General features: G+C 38.2%; 2 protein-coding genes across 4 annotated transcripts; both read left to right on the top strand.

Annotated features, from left to right (window-relative positions):
• Positions 1 to 1063: 1063 nt before the first annotated feature.
• Positions 1064 to 14803, top strand: parvb (parvin, beta). Of its 3 annotated transcripts, none has more exons than XM_058408691.1 (13): positions 1064 to 1366; positions 9864 to 9953; positions 10968 to 11038; positions 11168 to 11270; positions 11426 to 11566; positions 11679 to 11794; positions 11875 to 11933; positions 12033 to 12052; positions 12649 to 12710; positions 12971 to 13039; positions 13197 to 13298; positions 13403 to 13475; positions 14380 to 14803. In XM_058408691.1, exons 1-13 carry the CDS (start codon positions 1255 to 1257, stop codon positions 14454 to 14456), a joined length of 1095 nt encoding a protein of 364 aa, XP_058264674.1. In that variant the 5' UTR covers positions 1064 to 1254; the 3' UTR covers positions 14457 to 14803. The 3 variants fall into 3 exon arrangements, with proteins under 3 accessions (XP_058264674.1, XP_058264676.1, XP_058264675.1); XM_058408693.1 differs by lacking the exon at positions 1064 to 1366 and adding an exon at positions 7044 to 7183; XM_058408692.1 differs by lacking the exon at positions 1064 to 1366 and adding an exon at positions 8791 to 8946.
• Positions 14804 to 16704: 1901 nt separating this feature from the next.
• parvg (parvin, gamma) lies at positions 16705 to 24127 on the top strand. The gene is made up of 13 exons (XM_058408694.1): positions 16705 to 16931; positions 19289 to 19347; positions 19537 to 19601; positions 19685 to 19787; positions 19875 to 20024; positions 20320 to 20435; positions 20608 to 20663; positions 21068 to 21090; positions 21194 to 21252; positions 21366 to 21434; positions 21859 to 21960; positions 22212 to 22284; positions 23699 to 24127. The coding sequence occupies exons 2-13, from the start codon at positions 19299 to 19301 to the stop codon at positions 23770 to 23772; spliced, it is 939 nt and encodes a 312-aa protein (XP_058264677.1). The 5' UTR covers positions 16705 to 16931; positions 19289 to 19298; the 3' UTR covers positions 23773 to 24127.

Below are 24127 nucleotides of genomic sequence, written 5' to 3'. Positions count from 1 at the left end.
AACAAATGCTATTTAGCATTTGTAAGTTATAATAAATAATTTGCAGAACATAACTATGATTAATTATGTGATAATTGAGGGCACTGTTTTTCAAAATCTTTCCCAAATCAAGGATCTGTAGTAGGTACACAACAGCAGGTAACTGCTTTAATTTTGTCAGAGTCCTGCTGCATGCAGAGTCTGTTCCAGGAACACTGGACTCATTAACACCTAGTGTCAATTTATAATAGCCAGTCTACTTACTTGCATGTTTCTGGGACATGGGAGGAAACCAGAGAACCAGAAGAAACCTGTGGGGATATGGAGACCATGCATGGAAGTGTTGTTTAGACAGAAACCCTAAAAGGTTTTTGGCACTTGAAGATTTTATATATTTTTTAAAATGATTTCATCCATACTGATTTAACATTTTTACTCATCAACATTGCACGTAGGAACTGGCTCATTAATTATATGGTTCTTTTTGGAGACCTCAGCAGAAATGCCCATGCTGCCCTATACACAGCACATGGTATAGTTCAGTGGTTTTATAAAAATGTGAATTTAATTGACCTAGATACCTAATTTACATACCATCATACCATGTGCAATACCATACCAGGTGCAATATCTCATCATGTGCAATATCATATTATGAGCAATATGTTCTAGTTCTCTAGGACCTTTTTTTTTTTGTACTTTGAATATATTTTTGTATATATAGAATATTTCATTTATTTTTCATTTATGTTTTATATTTAATTTCTATTTTCGAATAGATTTTATACTTTTGAATACATTTGTATGTATAGATTATTTCATTTATTTTTTATATATATTTTTTATTTATGTTTATTTTTCTTGTAATCTGAAGCAGTCTCTGGCAAACGAATTTCCTTCGGGATTAATAAAGTTCTATCTTATCTTATCTTATCTTATCTTATCTTATCTTATCTTATCTTATCTTATCTTATCTTATCTTATCTTATCTTATCTTATCTTATCTTATCTTAACAATATAATCCTGACCGAAAATATTCTCCATGTTTATGAACCTTTTGGCGTTCCATACGCTACCCGGTGACTGTATAACGAGTCACCCTTCACTGGTCGTCCTAATGTAGGCCTCTTTCCGCTTGGCCATTGTCTGTTCCGTGGTAGTGCTTTAACGTGGCATTTCTGCTACCACCAGGTGCGCTCTGAAGTGTACTGAAAGTGTCGTTTCCGGATTTGAAACACAGCCCTGTATGAAAGGAAATCCCGGCAGTCTGAGAGATGTCCGGCACTTCGACCAGATCTGCGCCTCACACGGGAAAGATGAAGAAGGACGAGTCTTTTCTCGGGAAGCTTGGAGGCACGCTGTCTCGCAAAAAGAAGGCAAGAGAAGGTGAAAATAACAATCTGAATTGTTGAACTTCTTAAATGACATGTGAGCATGTGATGTACAATAGAGCTACTGTCCATGGTGCTGTTTTCAATACACTTCATTTTCAGCAGTGTGTGAGATGTCTTGTCATCCCTGAAATTTAAATCATTAAAAATAATACACATGAATGATAATAAGAGTGAATAGTCACTGTATGTAATATAGGAAAAGTCTAGTGAAGGCATGTGAAAAAGTCAGAATGACACTGGTGCCAATGAAATGAACATAAATAGACACCTATGCCAGGAATGCAGGGATGTTAAGATAACAGTATCTGTTGTTCTGCCTTTGTTATATCTCCAGAGGCTTTAGTGATTTTGTTGAATAACTTCTTCTGTTGGTGTCTGAGCTTTTATTTAAATACATTTCCACTTTTGTTTCATTCCATTTAGTTTTATATTTCACCGGTCACCACACTGTCATGTGTGAACAGCTGCAAAGTGTGTGTGTGTGTGTGTGAGGGAGAGAGAAAGAGCATGTGTGTTTTCATTCTTTGTTGAACTGTACCGAGTTGTAGCCAGCTCTTTCATGTGATTGCTAAACACTCCTAATATACTTGACAGATTTAATGACATTCATCCTTTTTTTCACCAGGAAAAACTATGAATTAACCATCTCCTAAGATTATTTGTCAGCTTGTGACTGTCTGTGCAAATGCATATCTCAGCACTTCCTCTGTGCCTGCTGAATTTTTAAAATGAGGAATATTGTTACCATTGTATTGTCTATCAACAACGAAGTTGCTCAGGAAGTTGTTCCTGATGACGGAAATTCAACTGTTTGAACTGGCTGACTGTTCAGCTGTGCTGAAATAGCATAATGACAGGTGGTCAGTTTGTTGTTGAGGACAGGACATGCACAGGATAAGCCAGGTTTAGGTTGTGATCTTTTAAACCTTAAATAATCATACAACTCTTTGATATATTATGGTTAGACAATTATGAATTGAAATTACAATACAGAAAGAAAAATGCGCAGACAAATTAAAACCCCATACTTCTCCCATCTATTCATCTGTGTATGTTTTGGGCTCATTCATGCAGAGAGAACCCTCACATTCTCACACTAGTAGTGTGGTAGTGTCCATCTCAGTAGCTAATGAAAAAGTTTGTGTCATTTGACTATCACACTCATATGTGCTTGTTTAACATCCCATTCCAGATTTATTCCCATGTTGCTGTTATAAGAACTTCCACTTTTCTGGGAAGGCTTTCCATTACATTTTGGAGTGTGGCTGATTTCACTAATGCTCTTGTGGCTGAATGAACACAAAGCACCACAGTTACAAGAGAATTACTGTGGTCAGGCTTTGATGTCAGGCATGGAGGACAGGGTGCAGTCTGTGTTCCAGTTCATCTCAAATTTGTTTAGTGGGGTTGAGGTGAAGTTCTTTCTCTCCATGCTACCACTCTTGGAGCTCACTGGGTGCACAGGGTTTGGACTCTTAGTTCCAGTAAGCAAACTACATATGGGTGAGATGTCCACAAACTTTTGGCCATATAGTATATTACTGTTCTTCTGATACATTAAAAAAGTGTCTTATTAGGTAAGTTAGTTGGCTTTTATGCTATTAAAAAATTATCCCAGTCATTTACTCTGATTTATGGTTAGGGTTAGGTAACAAGAAGATGGCAACAAAAAAGGAAAAATAAAAAAGACAGTTAGGGATAATGATAAATAGAACAATCTATATTTAACACATGCAAGAAAAACAATTTAGTGATATTAGCGAGTGCAAATAGAGGACCTTGTTTATATTTCATATGACATATGGTATTTTCATTTTTGTCAACAAAAAGAGTTTCCAACAAAAAAAATATTAATATATTACCCAGCTAGTCACCTTGTCTTTGAGACTGGTGTTGTGTGTGCTTAACAATGTAGTCAGTGATGTATGGAATTGTAAAGTTGTTAATGGGACTGGGTTGTATATAGCAGCTTGCACCGTATAGCAGCAGTATGTATATTATTATTCCACTGTCTTTGTTAGATTTTTCCTCTCAGCATTTCCCTGTGAAGAACGTTTCTTATATCTCTGTTCTGGACATTAAAAATGAGGCCCTGAAAAGGAATTGTTAATGACCTGGAGACCCTCGGGATATTGTACGTCCCCTGGCTGGAAAACTGATTTTCTAGATAAGTTTTTATAGGGTGGTACTTTAGGGTGGATCATGAGAATGTGGCCAATGGTGGAAACAATTTGCTTTAAACAATCATAAGAGACTAAACCAAAACAAAGATTAGACATATCTTCAGTATGAAAGCTTTAGAGTTCCCTTCCTGTTGTGTTTATTTTGCATAGTGCAGTGCCTTCTTATTTGTGTGTCATCTGAATTTTTCTTGCTGTTTTTTTTTCCTCAGATGATTTTTCGTTCACTTATTCATACTGATCTTTAATTTCCACTGCATTTTTAATTCATTTTTCTATATGAGTCAGTCATACGGCGTAGTATGTAGATAAAAGTTTGTGGACACCTGCTGATAACACTCTTATGTGCTTTTTGACCATCCCGTTCCATATTCACTCCCCTGTTTTGCTGTTATAATAAGCTCCACTCTTCTGGGAAGGCTTTCCACTAGATTTTGGAGCGTGGCTGTGTGTGTTTATTCAACCACATGAGCATTACTGAGATCATTAGCGAAAAGGCATTCCAGTTCATCACAAAGGTGTTCAGTGGGGTTGAGTCAGAGTCAGGGCTCTGTGCAGGACACTGGAGTTCTTCCACTCTTAACACACCATGTCTTCATGGAGCTGCTTTGTGCATAGGGGCATCATCATGCTGGAACAGGGTTTGAGTCTCTAAGTTCCAGTGAAGAGAAATTGCAATATTATAGCATAGAGACTACAGGCTCTCCCAAAGTCTTCAAAAGCTGGAGAAAACAAAATGTTAAACAAAATGTAACATTATATGAATTCCCTGGGGGTCCAAGGTGCTAGGATGCTGTGTGGCTCAGGTTCAATTCTTGACTCAGTCACTAGGGGCTGCACAAGTGTGCTCTCAGTGCTATTCGCAAGCTGAAATAAAAATAGTAGGGATATGACAGGAAGAGTTTTTATCATAACACCTATGCCAAATGAAATATGTGCATCAGTGACCTGCTGTGGTAAGAGAAGCCAGAAGAAAAAACCTAACTTTACAGTAATTTGTCATTTCCTCTACATTATTTTGTAAATTTCTTTGTAAACACACAGTCATCTATTCCAACTTTGGCTCCCAGTTTGATTGTAGTATTGTGTATGATGCGTGTGTGTGTCACGACAGCTCCCAAAGGCTCTGAGCTACATTTCCTGTATGCATGGGATCATATGATCTGCTTTGTAACAGTGTCCATTGTTAAAAGCACAGGATAAATAAATTGAACTGGTCATTTTGGTAACTACTTCCACAAATTTCTTCAGCAGTAACTTTTTTGTTGTCTTAGGGTGAATTTATCAGACCAAATTTTGTTTGTCTGGAGTTCATTCTTGCCACTTTCCTGAACACTGCAGTGTGTGTGTTTGTGTGTATGTGTGTGTGTCTCTGTGTGTGTGTATGTGTGTGTGAGAGAGAGAGAGAGACTGCTAAACACAAATGCTTATATTAATTTAGATGTAATCAGTCTTGCTAGAACAATTTAAAGACTGGTTAAACTGGAAATTGTTACACAGTCTAATAGGTTTGATATTTTATTACAGTTAAACTGACATTGTTATGATTTTCTTCTATTCTGCTGTACTAATGCAGCTATTAGCACAGAACTAATTCTTTGCTATTGGGACAAAACATTTGGTCTATTGTCATACTCACTCAATCATTTCAACAGAACAACTGGGACAATGTTCTTAGAACCAAAAAGGGGGACTACAGCAATGCATGATGTGATAATAGCAATGAAAAATGGCAAGGCCCAAATTTAGCATGTCTAAAGTGAGAAACAAAGAAGTAAATATTATGTTATCTGATTGTTTGACACTCATGCAAGCTAAAGTGTTGAAATATAGTGCTGAAACGCCCTCAAATCAAATATGTCACATTCCCCCAATGTCTATGGTCAGTGCAAGTCCCCACAATAAATGCTCCTGAAAATAATTGTAATAAAAATCTCTAATTCAAATTAAATAAACATACACTATATTGCCAAAGGTATTCGCTCACCCATCCAAATAATCAGAATCAGGTGTTCCAATCACTTCCATGGCCACAGGTGTATAAAATCAAGCACCTAGGCATGCAGACTCTTTTTACAAACATTTGTGAAAGAATGGGTTGCTCTCAGGAGCTCAGTGAATTCCAGCGTGGAACTGTGATAGGATGCCACCTGTGCAACAAATCCAGTCGTGAAATTTCCTCGCTCCTAAATATTCCACAGTCAACTGTCAGCTGTATTATAAGAACGTGGAAGTGTTTGGGAACGACAGCAACTCAGCCACGAAGTGGTAGGCCACGTAAACTGACAGAGCGGGGTCAGCGGATGCTGAGGCGCATAGTGTGAAGAGGTCGCCAACTTTCTGCAGAGTCAATCGCTACAGACCTCCAAACTTCATGTGGCCTTCAGATTAGCTCAAGAACAGTGCGCAGAGAGCTTCATGGAATGGGTTTCCATGGCCGAGCAGCTGCATCCAAGCCATACATCACCAAGTACAATGCAAAGCGTCGGATGCAGTGGTGTAAAGCACGCCGCCACTGGACTCTAGAGCAGTGGAGACGCGTTCTCTGGAGTGACGAATCGCGCTTCTCCATCTGGCAATCTGATGGACGAGTCTGGGTTTGGCGGTTGCCAGGAGAACGGTACTTGTCTGACTGCATTGTGCCAAGTGTAAAGTTTGGTGGAGGGGGGATTATGGTGTGGGGTTGTTTTTCAGGAGCTGGGCTTGGCCCCTTAGTTCCAGTGAAAGGAACTCTGAATGCTTCAGCATACCAAGACATTTTGGACAATTCCATGCTCCCAACTTTGTGGGAACAGTTTGGAGCTGGCCCCTTCCTCTTCCAACATGACTGTGCACCAGTGCACAAAGCAAGGTCCATAAAGACATGGATGACAGAGTCTGGTGTGGATGAACTTGACTGGCCTGCACAGAGTCCTGACCTCAACCCGATAGAACACCTTTGGGATGAATTAGAGCGGAGACTGAGAGCCAGGCCTTCTCGTCCAACATCAGTGTGTGACCTCACAAATGCGCTTCTGGAAGAATGGTCAAAAATTCCCATAAACACACTCCTAAACCTTGTGGACAGCCTTCCCAGAAGAGTTGAAACTGTTATAGCTGCAAAGGGTGGACCGACGTCATATTGAACCCTATGGATTAGGAATGGGATGTCACTTAAGTTCATATGCGAGTCAAGGCAGGTGAGCGAATACTTTTGGCAATATAGTGTATTTCTTTGAATTTGAATACGACTTCTTTTTCACCTTATTATTTGAATTTGTGTGGTTGACTTTAAGGAAATAAACATGATGATATTCTGGAATAAGGATGTTTGAATTGCTAAGTAAAAATGTGCTTAAAGGCAACTAAATTTTTGCACCAGGAACAAACCATGCGCCATTCATTTAGTTAAGAACTTTAGTAGCAGACCATCAGAGCTCCTACTGTTATATTTCCTAATGCACAAGTTAGGTTTTTCTCAGATAAGCAAGGAGGAACTGCGTGCCCGTGACCATCCACATGCTACTCTCTGACAAGCATTAAGTGCAGTTGCATAAATGCAAGTCACTGCTTTCCGCATGCTCGCAGTCTCATTCTGCAGCGTTTATTGACTGTAGTGACACAAGTGCCACAGAAGAAAGTTACTAAAAGTAAGTTGTGAATATTTTTAGCACTTACACTGGTATATTTGATCATCTGCTGTTAGCATATATATATAATTTGCTAATTGTAAATTTAAACCTGTTTAATTATTTGACAGCACAACTGTAGTTGTGGTCATGTATGTAATAATAAAAATGCAGTAAGACACTGTATAAATCAGCACACCCTCTTCCCTCTTTGCTCATTTGCCAGTTATGTGTCATATCTAACCAGCCTCACTCCAGAAATATCCAGAGCTACATTTACGGTGACTCCATGTGTGTCCAAGTTCAAATAGCTTTTAATATATCTTGTAGAAGATGCCTTCCTAGAGACAAGCTGTAAATATAGCTTGATTTTGCATCCATGTGAAGGTTATTTTATATTTTAAGTAGCTTGTCACACTGCAACAAATGATATCTTAGCACATGAACATATCTTGAATAAAGGAAAAGTCCTCTAATATTGTTTATTATGTGATTATTATATAACTAATATAAGATCATTCATCCTATTCCTAGACAGATTTGATCATTTCATGCTTGAAATTGTTTTTAATCATATTTTTTCCTTTAGCCTTTGGCCCAGTGTGTGCTGGGATAGGCTCCAGCAGATCCCTGTGATCCTAATTATGAATAAAGCAGGTATAGAAAATGGATGGATACTTTATAGAAATAAATATATAAAATAATTGAAATGATCTGCCAATAGAATAAGAGCATTTCAAGTATAAAATGAGTACACAATGTATAATTTTAATATTATATTTGTTTTAAAAAATGACTTATGGAGAAATATTAGCTATATTTGCCTATATCCAAGATATTTTACTTGAGATATATATATTTTTTTTTTTGCAGTGCACCCTCTGTTTCTTAGTTCAGTTTCAGGTGTCATCAAGCCTGTAGGGCAGAAAATGGCAAAAAAATTTGATCTGTACTCGGTACCTGTATAAATGATCAGTATACAAGTTGCAGTTGTATTGATCTGTACTGACTATAAGTGGTGCTCTGTGACAAGGCAGTGAGATGCAGCCGACTCAGCTGCACTTTGCTAATGGCCTTGTACATGAAAAACGGTTTTAGGAGATGAACCCAGTTTGCTTTTAAGAATTAGCAGCTCAACAGTATGGAAAGGTTTGCTGATTAATTTAAAATGTTCAATCAAATCTTCAGTCCAGGACAACATACTGTACATCAGTAAGAAAAAAAATAATAAACAATACATACAATAATAATTATTATTATTATTATTTTATTTATTTTTTAATGGCTTTAGAAATCTGCACACATAAGCTGATAAGCAAGATTTCAAGGCTGTCTCTGGATTTGTTTTATGATGTTATTTGGCACTGCTGTTGCCCGTATCTATAAGGAAATGTCCACTTTTCATGCAACCTATTTTCATGCACACATCAGCATATAAAATATTACATTATACAGAACTGCCAGGCTACCTGCGCTTTCCTGTCCTTTACGATTCAGCCATGTTATGATTTCCTAGCTGTTCTTGTCCTCTCCCCTCCTCTCCTGTCGCCTAGTGAAACAGGAGCAGCAAAGTGTAGGGGGTTGTGCATGACAGAAATAACGGCAGCAAAAGCCGGATTCAATGCCATAGCCCCACAAACAGCAGCCCACTGAATGTGTGCGTGGACACACACACACACACACACACCCTTTCTGCCGTCATTTTCTTAAGGGTACCTGCTGGATCCCGGACTGTATTTACGATATGGCTGGGCTACTGTGTGGGACTAAGAGAAAAAAGCAAGGTAGTGTTGCATTGAAGGGAATCAATGAATGAAAATAATGTGTTTACTTGTTGGATACCGCAAATGTCCTTCAAAGCGAACTCTGTTGTGTTATTATTATTAAGAATTGGTCTCCCTGACTATGTGTAGTGCAGCTCAGTAGACATTATATGGAATGCCTGATATTTTTTGCTCGTACAGTCCATAGGTTTTACTGCTCGCATGGATTAGTGTTGCACTCCCTCCTGTAAATTCAGGGATTCTGTGATGATTTATACCCGGCAAGCCTGGCTTCTCTGTTAGATCAGATTAGTTTGTGTCCAGAGCCAGAGAGTCCAGAGATTATCTAGCCTGCGCACCCACTTTGGGAGCAAATAGCATAATTATGATAAATGCTTAGGCTGTAATTGCAAAGGAAATGACAGTTTGTTCCAACATCCAGTACATGCTCCCCTTGCAAGCCTCTCAGTAGATCTGTGTGTACAGGAAATTAAGGATGTAATCACTTTCTGAAATCATTTTTGTAGTTTGTAACTTTAGAAAAGTTCAGAGGTGAGACTTAATTTAGCTTCTTAGCTCTATGACAACATTAACAGAGAGGGTGTGGCTGTGTTTTGGCATCTCTGATATGAATCTTTGCCTCCACCTACCCATACGATATGGTGGCAGCGGCATATGAAAGTAATCCGGCGCACTGTAGAACCAAAGGGGAAGTAGATTACATTTATATCTCTGTGGATAGACATTAGTGACCTGTTAAGAAAGGGGAATAGAGAAAAGAGGAAACAGGGATAATTTGGGTGTAGGATCTGTTGTATCTGTGGGTTATTCCAGATCATATATCAAATAAAAAAGGCCGTTGTGACAAAAGTTCTACAAATAAAATAGAAATCCCCTTCTTAAGTGGCATATTGTCTTTGATGTTTGTGTGTCTTTAGTGAGTGACCTTCAGGAAGAAGGGAAGTATGCCATCAATGCTCCTCTCCTCCCTACCAGTACTGACCTGCTCCCAGAAGACATGCTGCTAGGTAACATAGTCCTCTTTCATCATTAATTCGATTAACTCAATTATCTGTCTTACTATCAGGAGGGATTTGAACACACTCTGTATTTGCATCATGGGTAATTTCTGTCTTTTTATCATTATTATTATTATTATTATTATTATTATTATTATTATTATTATTATAGCCATGGCTTATTTATGATAAAGCTGAATGCACTTAATGTAACTCTGAAATATAATACAAATGTTTTCATCTAGCGCATTTTCATCTGTTCCCTTGCAGGAAGCTTTAAACATGTAAAAGTGTAATGTAATGAGTAAGGCAGGCGAGTCATGTGTAAATTCCGCCTTGTCTGGATGACTCAAATTTGCTGCCTCTTACCAAGCTGCCTCTTCCTCTGATACTGGAAATCAATAAAGGAATGAAAACATTTGAATTAATATTCAGCTATAAGTCAGGAATACAGGCAATGAATAAAATTGTGTATATGAAACACTGCTCCTGCTCTTACACACTTTCAGCTAGCTCTATGACTGTAATGCTGTTTTTGCATATTTTTGTCGAGAATTGTAAGAATAAGCTTTGTGATTTGTTTCAGCGTATTGTCTACACAAACAAAGTTTAGACCTAAATGAGTTTAAATGTCACTGAGTGTGAATGTAATTTCTCTTTGGCAATATTTGGAACCACCCAGTGTTTCTCAGAATGACCTCTGAGTCACAGAGAAGTGGAAAGATTTCATCTATGTCTTTACATAGAAATGGGCAGAAGTGCAGACGTACTGACTCACACAGCATCATAGTGGAGATATATATATATAGATAGATAGATAGATAGATAGATAGATATATATATATATATATATATATATATATATATATATATTTATTTATTTATTTGGTTGGTTGGTTGGTTGGTTGGTTTATTTTACAAGAACTGCAGCTTTCTAAAATACCCAAAAGCTTTCCTTTTTTGTTTTGAGCTTAAGGTTTCTAACTGATTGAACACTTTCATTATGTCTTATTCTCTTCACAGAGGAGAATGCAGAGAGGATTATGTTAGACCCCACGTCTAGAGAAAATCCCAAGTTTAAAGAGCTACAGAAGGTGTGTTTCTCATTCCCTCTTTTGGCAAAAAAACAAAACAAAACTGAGTTTAGAGGCAACAAGAAGCCCAGTAGTGATAAGGCTGATCAGTATTGCCTTAACAACGCTTGTTACTCACAATAAACCCAGGTTCTGATAGACTGGATCAATAATGAGCTGGAGGAAGAGAGGATCATTGTTAAAGATATAGAAGAGGATCTCTATGATGGACAGGTGCTGCAAAAACTGTTTGGTAAGAAAACATAGAGTAAATAAGTAAGAAAGAGCAAATCTTTTAATGATTTAATACTCCGATTGACAGATTTTATTTTTCATTGTTTTAACTTACATTGAGAACAGCTCTGTGTGTGTGTGTGTATGTGTGTGTGTGTGTGTGATCTCAAACAGAGAAGCTGTCAGGACGTAAGCTGAATGTAGCAGAAGTGACCCAATCAGAGATCGGTCAGAAACAGAAACTACAGACTGTTCTGGAATCAGTGAATGAACTGCTCCGACCTCAGGGCTGGACGATAGACTGGGGAGTTGATTGTGAGTACAACACTGTGAGGAGTGTGTGCTTATTCATACTGCTCACTGCAACACATTCATCCAGAATTATGAAAGGCTAAAAGTTGTGCCCTGTTTTTTTCTCCACCTTCAGCAATCCACTCGAAGAACCTGGTGGCCATCGTTTACTTGCTGGTGACTCTGGCTATGCACTTTATGGCCCCAATCAGACTCCCTGAGCATGTCTCTGTAAATGTGGTGGTAGTCAAGGTGTGTAAGCTTGTCTATAACAGAGAATGCATATCATATGAGATAAATACTAAAGATTTTAATTTTGTTATCTTCTTTAGAAAAAGGAGGGCATCTTACACACTTCACGCATAACAAAAGAACTCACAACTACTACAGAGTAAGTGAAGCGTGTGACTAGTCCCTTAGTGGCATCTAGTGGTCAGATGAAGCTTGGTACACAGCATGTAACCATTTTATTACTCCTGTTCTTTTGCAGGATGATGATGGGAAGATTTGGTGAGTAGGAAATATGTTGGTAAACATTAGACAGATATCAGACAAGAGCTCTATATCTGACAAGTACACTACAATGCCAAAGGTTTGTGGACCTACACACCATGTGTGCTTGTTGAACTTCTCATTCCAGATGTATTCCCTTTTCACTAGCATAATAAGATCTTCTCTTCTGGGAAGGCTTTCCACTAGGATCATGTCTGCGGTGATTTCCCATTCAGTCACAAAAGCATTAGTGAGATTGGACACTGATGGGTGAGGTGGTCTGGGGGGTAGTATTCCAGTTCATCCCCAGTTCAGTGGGGTTGAGGTCAGGAGTTCATCCACTCCAAACTTAACATCACTATGTCCTCATGGAGCTTATTTTGAGCACACTGACATTGTCATGCTGGAATAAGGTTTGGACACCTTAGTTCCAGTGAAGGGAACTCTTAATGCTACAACACACAAACAGCTCCTCTGTGGGGAAGAACCACATATGTGTCTGTGATGGTCAGGTGTCCACAAACCTTTGGCCATAGAGTCATGTAAAACAGTAGAATAACTTTACGTAAAATATATTTCATTTATAATATGCATGTGTTGTTTTGTGGGTACAGAGAGGGATGCCTTTGACACCTTATTGGACCATGCACCTGACAAGCTCAATGTGGTCAAGACGGTAAAAACACCTTCTCACAGCCTTTATGATGCAGTTAATCTCTACTGTATTTAAGATATAAAATCACTTTAAAGTTAAAGCTTTAACCTTTATTAGATATAGCACAAGTCACCACAAGCCACCAACTAATATTAGTAGACCTATTATATAAATTGATTGACTGATTGATTGATTGATTGATTGATTGATTGATTGATTGATTGATTGATTGATTGATTGATTGATTGATTGATTGATGGTTGGTTCATTATTTTTCTCAGTCACTGATCACTTTTGTGAATAAACACCTGAACAAACTGAATTTGGAAGTCACTGAGCTGGAGTCACAGGTGAGCCAAACTGATTTAATTTTCTCTTCTCTTCTGTTTCTTAAAGCGCTTTATATATCCTCAAAAGACTTCCAGAATTCCATACATAGCCTGTATCTGTTCACATCTAAGCATTAATATATCAATATATCATGTGTGTGTGTGTGTGTGTTGACAGTTTGCAGATGGTGTATATCTGGTGCTGCTGATGGGCCTATTGGAAGGTTATTTTGTTCCGCTGTATAATTTTTACCTCACACCAGAGAGCTTTGAACAGAAAGTGAGTACAGCTCCTCATTCATTCAGCTGCACTGACTGCTCTATAGCATAAAAATGGTATTTTGAGGACTGAGAAATTTAATGTACACTATTTGTGTGCCCCAGGTGCATAATGTAGCATTTGCCTTTGAGTTGATGCAGGACGGAGGACTGAAGAAACCCAAAGCTCGACCAGAAGGTACTGAGTTATTAATCATTTACTCTGCTTGAACACCAGCAGTGAGAATAATTTCTCTTAGTGTAAATCACTTGTATGAGTCACAGCGATTTAAAGTAATGACAGTCGAGTGCTTACAGTGCGGCTGAAATATAGCATCTGACCTGTAGTATGTAGTTTGTTCAGTAGATGGCGACATTTACCATATAACCATCCACACTATGCACAGTTCTCTATTTTTTCCCTTTAGAATATTTATAGATTGACTAATAAACCATAAGGTTTGTATCTGTTTCAAATTTTATTGTTCAAACATTCCTGTAGATGTGGCTGTCTCCTGGATTCATCTTTAAACATTATTAGATTCACAAACACTGGTTAAAATGAACCTAGAATCAGATCAATGTGTAGTTCACTGTTATAGGGCTAACAGACTCCTGATCTCATTTTGCAGTACTGCTATGTTATAGATTCTCAGTCTTATAAAGCTAAGGCTCATGGATTTTTTTGCAAGACATAAACAAAGAGAAACATAGAGTCACCTGTGAGTTTGTAGGCTCCTCGCATGAACATATGGCCTGTGACAATATTAGTGACAGGTACGCAACGCATTATCACACAGTACTCCAGGTGCTGAATATGCAGCAGAATACTTTCAAAAGTAATAGGATTAATAGTTTGAAAAGAAGCACCATTATCTAGACAGTTTGTCAGGTTTGGCTTGGGATGAAGATTGTGGAAAGTGGTAGATGTGACTGTTCTACAGGCAGATTCTAATATCTTTCCTTCAAAACTGTAATGGTTTCTTGGGCTCAGGGAGAAATGCACTGTCTTGCATTTTGAATATCTGACTATGCTAGAACTGCTACCACTTTTCTCTAACACTCCACTATTTGTTGCTCTACGCTGTCTGTGTGTGTTGTAGATGTTGTAAATTTAAACCTGAAGGCTACTCTGAGAGTCCTGTATAACCTCTTCACCAACTACAAAAGTGCTGAGTGATGGAGTAAAGAGAGTTTCACTGCGGATCAACGCTTACCTTCTGCCTCACTGATGCCCATGCTGCCATATGCCCACTGTCTGTATTTATGAACATTTATTTACACATGTTGCCTGTCTTTTTATGCTCTTAGGTACAGATGCTGCTGTTCTGTCAGAAAGCACTAAATATAACTCAAACGCTACTATGCATAATTTATGAAAACAAGGCTCACTGCTCCCAACAGTGTTAAATTAGATTAATAAACGCTTGACTTTTGGATATTTTATGATCTGTATACACTATGGATTATTTAAAATATGATATATATTATGAATGTATTCTTACAATTATTAAACATTTATACATATATTGTGTTTCTGTAATTATTATTTTTTTGTTTGTTTGTTCAGGTTACAAATTATTTATCAGTTACATAAGAGTCAGTCTACCAACGCTTCACATAAGGTAAATGTGTGTATTGACTTGAATACAGAATCGGGTTTGTGCTTATCAACCTGGACACACACTTTCTCCATAAGACCTGCCATGATTGTGTACAAACAGCTGCACTATTTTGCTTCATATAGGAAGTCTTTGGACTTCGAAATCAGGCCTATCCTGAGAATACTAAATGAGGTATTGGTAGTGTAGCTGAGAATTTTCCCCGGTCTTTTCCTGCTCAGCATGGAGAAATAGTCAAGACAACAGTCAGTAGTCAAGCATCAATTGCATTGTGATTTGTATGAGTTGAAAATAATACAGCCCATAATACAATAATACAAAATAAACATCAAACAAAAAAGAGAGTTATAAATAACTAAAGAACTGGCTATGGAAATCAATAAGCCCATCACAAGATTACACTCAATTACACAGCAATCAATCTTCTTTTTATTACCTTCTTTACAGGAAGAAATGAGGAAAACTGCTCCTCAGCTGCTTTAAAGGAATAAATACATTCACAACTATCAAATCTTATTAAAACAAATCTGTTGCAACACCATGAGTTAATGCGCACACTTCAGAAATCTCTCTGTTCATGAAAAGTCTGCTATAATCTACTACAATGTGAATTGAGCAGTGTCATGAGCATATTCTAGTGTTAAACTGCCGTGTACATTAAAAGGTTAATCTTTCTTCCCAAGGACACTATAGTTTAATAAATGATGGACAAGTATTTCTTAATGCATCACAAACTTGTACCACTTGTGTTACAATATCTCAAAAACGTATTTCAAATAAGTAAGGTTTCATCAAAGTGAGGTCCATATAGCTGCAGGATAAAACATTGATTCATTCATCTCCATTAATCTGAGTTTATCCCAAGAGTACTGGGAATGGGGCTGGGATATTCCCTGGATGGGATGTTAATCCATCATATGGTATACACACACACACACACACACACACACATACACACAGGGAAAATGTAAAGTAGTCAAAATGTATAAAGGACTAGAATTTGATGATTTTTGGGAGGAAACCAGAAAACCCTGTGGAAGACACATGGATACTGAGAACATGTGAAACTCCACACATACATACAGTGAAGTTAGAGTCCTTTAAATATTTAATATGGTATAATTTGCATGCATGTTAACATAATGCTTATACAGGTACACAATTAAATGTTTAAATATGAATAAAATAACCAAAAAATCATCATCTGGTCATTTATTATTATTAAGAGAGTAAGTAAGGCTGTAAACCACTTGCTTCCTTTCTGTTAAGGTGAATACTGTGCTTCTAATCTCTGTTTATTTGAGAGCTAATCGGGTCTTGTCTATTTGCCAGGTAACCATGGTAACTTCCCTGCCCAAATTACTGCTTCTTCCTTGTCACGGAGAGTCTGAGTCTCAACACTTGACTTAGAGAGAAAGAAAGTGAGAGAATGAAGATGTGTAGATTTTTTTTTCTGAGAAAAGAATGCCATAGAGCAATTACAATTAGTATTATTTAAAGTCAGAAACAAATTCTCTTCAAGCACAGAGATGAAATTGAGCAATATGGATAATAATAATAATAATAATAATAATAATAAAGGAACTACACTACATACACCACTGCTTAAAACTACTGCTGACTGTCACACATCACTTAGCTTTCTACAGTCAAATATTTCAAATGTATTAATAGAATATTCACTTGAAATGTTAAAATGCTGACTTTAGCTGACTGCAGTAACATATTTAAACAGATGTGCAGAGCAACAAAACCACGGCGTTGTTCAGTTTCCGCCTTGAAACCATGTAAGAGGAAGCTATTTCTTCACTACCTCTTCCTTAACAGAAGTAGCCTAGCGTTTATTCGCAGTTTACTTTTGTTCCTTCTTTCCATTGCTGGGAAAGGACTGTAAACAAGAGGGTTAAACCTGTGACTGTCTGCTGGGGTGGGATTTTGATTGTCACATTGTTGATCTGCAAAGACATGCAAAAGGGACGAGTCAGGGCAGAGAGTAAGGCCAGAGTGTGTGTGCTGCTGATCCGCTGCTGAAGGTAGGCCTGTTTATTCAGATGTGTGTTGAAATGTGGAGCGAAGGCTTCTGTCAACTTGAGGCAAATAGGCCTGACAACCATCACCACACACAAATAAACACTTCTATCTCCATCTGTTTCAGAGATGTTTTCTCTGTCAGTTTGTTGTGTCAGTGCTCGTGTGTGTGTGTGTGTGTGTGTGTGTATGTGTGTGTGTGTGTGTGTGTGTGTGAAAGAGTGGAAAATAAAGTGAAAAAGCAAAAACTGCTGCAGACTGCAAGTGTTCCCTTCCTTCACTGAAGCAATCAGAGTTCATTTAGAACAAATGTCTTCTTTGGCTGGTGTTGAAACTGAGTGATTTTATTTGTAATGTCTTCTTCATATCATGAACTAAAGACCTAGATAGGGAAAGCTTGTCGTGACAAATGTAGATGTTGGCTTGACAACTGTTTTGTCAGTTTATAGATAGTTTAAAGTCAGACAGACATACAGGCAGGAAGACAGTTACTGGTAGAAAGTCAGATTGACTGAGAGTGACACGAGTAGATTGAGAGAAAGATACACTATATTGCCAAAAGTATTCGCTCACCTGCCTTGACTCGCATATGAACTTAAGTGACATCCCATTCCTCATCCATAGGGTTCAATATGACGTCGGTCCACCCTTTGCAGCTATAACAGCTTCAACTCTTCTGGGAAGGCTGTCCACAAGGTTTAGGAGTGTGTTTATGGGAATTTTTGACCATTCTTCCAGAAGTGCATTTGTGAGGTCACACACTGATGTTGGACGAGAAGGCCTGGCTCTCAGTCTCCACTCTAATTCATCCCAAAGGTGTTCTATCGGGTTGAGGTCAGGACTCTGTGCAGGCCAGTCAAGTTCATCCACACCAGACTCTGTCATCCATGTCTTTATGGACCTTGCTTTGTGCACTGGTGCACAGTCATGTTGGAAGAGGAAGGGGCCAGCTCCAAACTGTTCCCACAAAGTTGGGAGCATGGAATTGTCCAAAATGTCTTGGTATGCTGAAGCATTCAGAGTTCCTTTCACTGGAACTAAGGGGCCAAGCCCAGCTCCTGAAAAACAACCCCACACCATAATCCCCCCTCCACCAAACTTTACACTTGGCACAATGCAGTCAGACAAGTACCGTTCTCCTGGCAACCGCCAAACCCAGACTCGTCCATCAGATTGCCAGATGGAGAAGCGCGATTCGTCACTCCAGAGAACGCGTCTCCACTGCTCTAGAGTCCAGTGGCGGCGTGCTTTACACCACTGCATCCGACGCTTTGCATTGCACTTGGTGATGCATGGCTTGGATGCAGCTGCTCGGCCATGGAAACCCATTCCATGAAGCTCTCTGCACACTGTTCTTGAGCTAATCTGAAGGCCACATGAAGTTTGGAGGTCTGTAGCGATTGACTCTGCAGAAAGTTGGCGACCTCTTCGCACTATGCGCCTCAGCATCCGCTGACCCCGCTCCGTCAGTTTACGTGGCCTACCACTTCGTGGCTGAGTTGCTGTCGTTCCCAAACACTTCCACGTTCTTATAATACAGCTGACAGTTGACTGTGGAATATTTAGGAGCGAGGAAATTTCACGACTGGATTTGTTGCACAGGTGCGCTCCTATCACAGTTCCACGCTGGAATTCACTGAGCTCCTGAGAGCGACCCATTCTTTCACAAATGTTTGTAAAAACAGTCTGCATGCCTAGGTGCTGGATTTTATACACCTGTGGCCATGGAAGTGATTGGAACACCTGATTCTGATTATTTGGATAGGTGAGCGAATACTTTTGGCAATATAGTGTATATGATGAGAGAGAGCATCAATGTGCTGCTGGTAGATAAAAAGGTAAAAAAAAAGGTATGGAGAGAGTGTGTGGCATTGGTAGATATGTAGATGAAGGTCTACATTGACAGAGTGAAAGGGAGAGAAGAAGGGCTTCAGGCCATGTGCACATATGTGTGTGTGAGCTTTGACAAGTTGGAGTTTGAATAATAAAAATTCTGAGCCAGGCTCTAAACAGTGTAAGTCAATGGGAGATTTTTAATTGATGATTGATCATCTACTATGGGGAAACTGGAAAAACTGTAAGTCCGATAAATTAAAAAGAAAATCATGTTTGGTGAAGTTTGAAAGGTTTAGGAGGAGTAGAGTACAGAAACATTGGGTCTCTGAATAATAATAATGCTTTTGTCAAACCAACATAATGAATGAATGTGAGATAATATCTTATATTACTAAAGCCACTATATACCAGCAAATTAGCACAAAAACAGATCGAATAACTAATTCAGTCTGAGCTTGCTATTAAATATGTTTATTCAAACCATTGGGTGTTTACTTATTGGTTTTATTTATGTATAATTAATCAGAGAACATCAAATGGATAAAGTGGTGGAATTTGAGCAAGGTAATGAGGGAGCTTTCCAAGGTGAGTGATTTACTGTAAAACCGTTACCTTTAATAAGCTGCTACCTTTTTAATATGAGTGAATATCATGGAAACCTGTATTAGTCTTTTAATCTTCTGTTTCATTACCAAATAAAACATGAAAAGCCTTCCTGTGAAGGGTGCTGAAATGTAAAATGTGATGCCCCACTGAATTTATTTCATTATGCAGGAGAAAGAAGAAAGATAATCCAGCCTTCATCTTTAAATGATCCAAAACTAGTGAAGCTTAAAGAGGTGAGGTCCTGATTATATTATTCTACATGCCCTTTACTGTGGAGCTGTTATGTCTTTATCTGACATGTCTAGCTGAACAACAGGTGCTGGTAGAATGGATCAACAGCACTCTGAAGCCAGAGCACATTGTGGTCCAGAATCTGGAGGAAGATGTCTATGATGGACTTGTGATTCATCACCTACTTGGTAAGAAATTGGCATTCCTTGTCAGTGCAACAGCCATTACACAAATGTTGGTCTGTGTAAAATTTTTTGCATAATTTTTAATATAAGGCAGGTTAGGAGGAGTGCATTTGGCAGTAGAGGAGATCGCACTAACCAGTGCTGCCCAGATGTCCAAACTGGAGTTGATTCTGCAGGTTCTCAACAAGGAGCTAGGGTTTGGTGATGAAGCAAACAGCAAAGCTAAATGGAGTGCCAAGCGTGAGTAATTATTGGTCCTATACTTTATTATCTGTATCTGCCTAATGAAATTTATGTCACCGTCATTAATACATTCTATTTTATTACATTACGCATATGAACTTAAATGTCTGTACCATTATTCATTAGCTGACACTATTGTGTAAATTGGACTACATGTGAGACAGAATACAACTCATTTAGTGGATTAAACAAGGGTTAATGGTCATGAGGGTTAATGGAGGCCCCAAGAGGACCCAATATGTAACTGTCTAATAAGCATGAGTGTGTGATTAAGGCTCCTTCTGCTGTTTAGTCATCCACAGTCGAGACCTTCTGGCAACTCTGCATCTGATGGTGGCCATGGTGAAGCGTTACCAACCTGAACTGGCCCTTCCCCAAAATGTCAGTGTGGAAGTCGTCATGTTTGAGGTGAATTTTTAATTACATATTTACAAATGGACAAGACTAACTAATAGACTGGAAATCTGCTTGTCTTGAGCTCCCTGTCTACAGAATATCGTTTTCCAGCTCTGAATATTTTCTAAAGCTGTTAAATTTAACGAACATCATTGTACATTACCTACTGCTTTTCAATATGCAGGTTAACAAGGGTGGCATCAAATCTGACAAGCAGATCGAATGCATCACTTTGCAAAGGTATAATTATAAATAACAATTTAAAAAATAAATATACATGATATGTCCTAAAAGAGTTTGTGTGTGGAGTGTGGAGTTTGCATGTTCTCCCTGTGCTTGGTGGGTTTCCTCTGGGTGCTCCGGTTTCCTCCCACAGTCCAAAGACCTGCTTCGAGGCTGATTGGAGTCTCTAAATTGCCCGTAGTGTGTGATTGCCTGAGTGAATGAGTGTGTGCATGTACCCTTCGATGGGCTGGCACTCCATCCAGGGTGTATCCTGCCTTGATGCCTAATGACGCCTGAGATAGGCACAGGCTCCCCGTGATCCGATGATAGTTCAGATAAGCGGTACAGACAATGAAATGAAAAAATGAAAAATGTCCTAAAAGGTATTATATTCACTCATATTATCACTTTGTTTTCAGTGAGGATACAGAAGGATCTAAAAGTAAGCCAAAAGATTTTATTTGGGTCCTTTCTCTTTACTTGAGGTTGCATAATCATTAATAACACGAGTGCACCTGAGAATATTTTGTCTTTTTTATCATAAGACGATCCCATAGATGAACTGCTCAAGCTTGAGGCACACAAAATTGCCACAGTGGAAAAGGTAAAATGCTACTGTACAACACTTCCAAATCAAACAGTAAAACAGTCAAAACAGCTTGGTTATACTGTAAATTAACTGCTGATGCATTTTGGAATTGTCCACTTTATCTACAGGCACTCTTACACTTTATCAATAAGAACATGTCACCATTAAGGTTGCAGGTGTCTGACATCGAGAAACAGGTAAGTAAACACAGGTAGATCATCTCCCCAAAGAAAGTAAGGCACTAAATAATTTACATGTAAAGCTCTATAAGCTATGGATACGCCATTATTTTATATACAAAACATACTGTATATCACATGCTTGTTTAAAAAAAGACTATATTAGATCGGACACACAATGAAATATAGGCTTAACTAAAGTGTAAATACGACAGAAATAGACTTTTAGGGTAGTAAAGTGACAAATTAGATAATATGGCAGTAAAATGATTGTTACTGTGCAAATGGTATGTTATTAGTAGAGAGATGGCAAGTAGACATGAGACCAGTGAAATAAATAACTGGAATCTAAAGACACCACCGTACAGCTTAATGTAAGATGTGAGTACAAGAACATGCACGACTGTCGATAGTGTAATACGCTAATATTGCTAATAATCAGTTTGCAGATGGTGTGATTCTGCTTTTGCTGATTGGTGAGTTGGAGGGCTTCTTCATTCCACTCTACGAGTTCTACCTCTCTCCTTCCAGCCACTCAGAGATGGTAAAAATCTTGTTCTGTTGATAAAATTCACTTAAATTCACTTAAAATAAGTGTTATATAAATAAATTCAATATATAAATTCAGGATATAAATTTTACAGTTATATTTATTTATTTGAATGTGGCATGAAAAAATCCTAAATTTTATATTAGAAATTACAAATTACAATCTGTAGACCATCAAAACACCAGTTTACTGATGTTTGGTCAATCTGCTGAAACTGTTAATAATGCAGGCTTTCTTACTTCTAGCTTCATAACGTCACTCTGGCTCTGGATCTCCTTAATGACAAAGAAATACAAGTACAGAATGTTGACCCAGAAGGTGAGCAGTGAGAAGTTATACATTCACTGTCCACTTTATTAGGAACACCTATGCATTTTATGCAATAATCTAATCAACAAATCACATGGCAGCAGTGTGATGTATAAAATCAAGTCAAGACCTTAGAATGAGGCAACAGATTGAAGAAAAAGTCTGATCTCTGGGACTTTAACTGAAGGCATGGTTATTGGTACCAGACAGGCTGGTTTGAGTATTTTAGAACCTGCTGATCTCCTGGGATTTTCACACACAGCATCCTCTAGAGTTTACACAGATTGGTGTTCCTATTGAAGTGGAGTGAGTGTATATACTCTGGAAAAGTCTATCAGTATGTATTGTACAGTGTCAGTGTCAGTGCAAAACGATCGGGGGAAAGATTGACCTTGCCTTTTTGAAATATCCTTGAGTAATGTTTGATTTGGAACAAACACAACAAACCTTAAAGCTGAGCCAGATATTTGATGTGAGCTTAATTGGTTTGAGAGTGGTGTTCAACCACTATAACAAATTCTGTAGGGAATCCAGTCATCTCTAGAGAACAACTGCCAAAGCTTAAAACTTTATAAAAAATTCATACAGCAACTACATTTAGACATTTTTAAAACATACCTATCATCAAACCTCTAACAGACAGTGACTAAATGTATAGTGTTTATATAATTGAATGTTATAGTTAATTATATTTATAATGTTATATAGTGTTTATATAGGGTTAACTGACATTAATTTGCACTGACATAATTGGATGTAGACCTAAACTTTTAGGGTGTTAGGGGAGGTTAGGGGATAAAGATCATGGGTTAGGGATTAGGATTAGCTTTTTAAACATCCAATTCCATTTTAGAATATGGTATACAGTATTCAAAGACAATTTCTAACTATGTGGCAAAGATATGGGGAGGACCTACACATGGGTCTAATGGTCAGGTAATCACAAACCTTTGGTCATTAGTGTATGTTAATATCCTCCCTGACTGTGTGGCATCATGAGCCCTTTATCAAATGTAGGGTAGTGGATATTTCATGTGTTAACACAACAGTGACAGTTTGTATGTGTAGAACATGCTGGATTTACTGTCAGAGAGAAAAGAAATCATTCAAGGACATCAATAATTAAGTAAGAATCATTTGCTGCTCAAAGATCATAATCAATCATCTCAATAATCATTCATTAATCTATGTACAGAACCAGAATGAAAATGAGGAGGATCAGTCAGCTTCCCGCTCTTACTGCACCACAGAAAGAGACACAGGATACACTAATAAATAGTGTGTCCATATGTATAATTATAAATAATTGATCATTATTTAATTTGCATTTGATACACCTTCACTACATCTCTGTACACTGTTATGAGGTGATGCCTGCATGATTCACTGCCTTCTGTGCCTTGTTTTTCTTCTCCTTCTTCAGATATTGTGTCCCAAGACGTCCCAGCAACACTGAAAGTACTCTATGCCTTGTTCAAGAAACACAAGAACAAATAATCCTCTACTATACATAGCTAAAGCCTCTGATGAAAAATGACTGTAAAGGTCATGGGATAAGCTTATAATCCACCTGGAGCACAGTGTTGTAACTAATATACATTAAGATATTGTGAAAGCAGTTCAGACACCGTCTAGTTTTAATAAAAGTGAGTGAATACTGGATCACTTCACTTCAGCACATCACACGGATTGGTTGTTGACGGTGACAGCATGTGACCGCCTCCATTTCTCCCTCCCTTATCTTCCCGCACGCTCTCTAATTGAATGTTCGACCTTGAGCTTCTCACTCGTCCTTATTGACAGGATGCATTATAGCGTCTCTCTCGCTCTCGAATAAATACAGTTCCATCAA

This window comes from Hemibagrus wyckioides, linkage group LG14 (assembly GCF_019097595.1).
Source record: "Hemibagrus wyckioides isolate EC202008001 linkage group LG14, SWU_Hwy_1.0, whole genome shotgun sequence".
Lineage (NCBI taxonomy): Eukaryota > Metazoa > Chordata > Actinopteri > Siluriformes > Bagridae > Hemibagrus > Hemibagrus wyckioides.
Note: the sequence above shows the minus strand (reverse complement) of the source record. Positions and strands in the feature narration are given on the sequence as shown.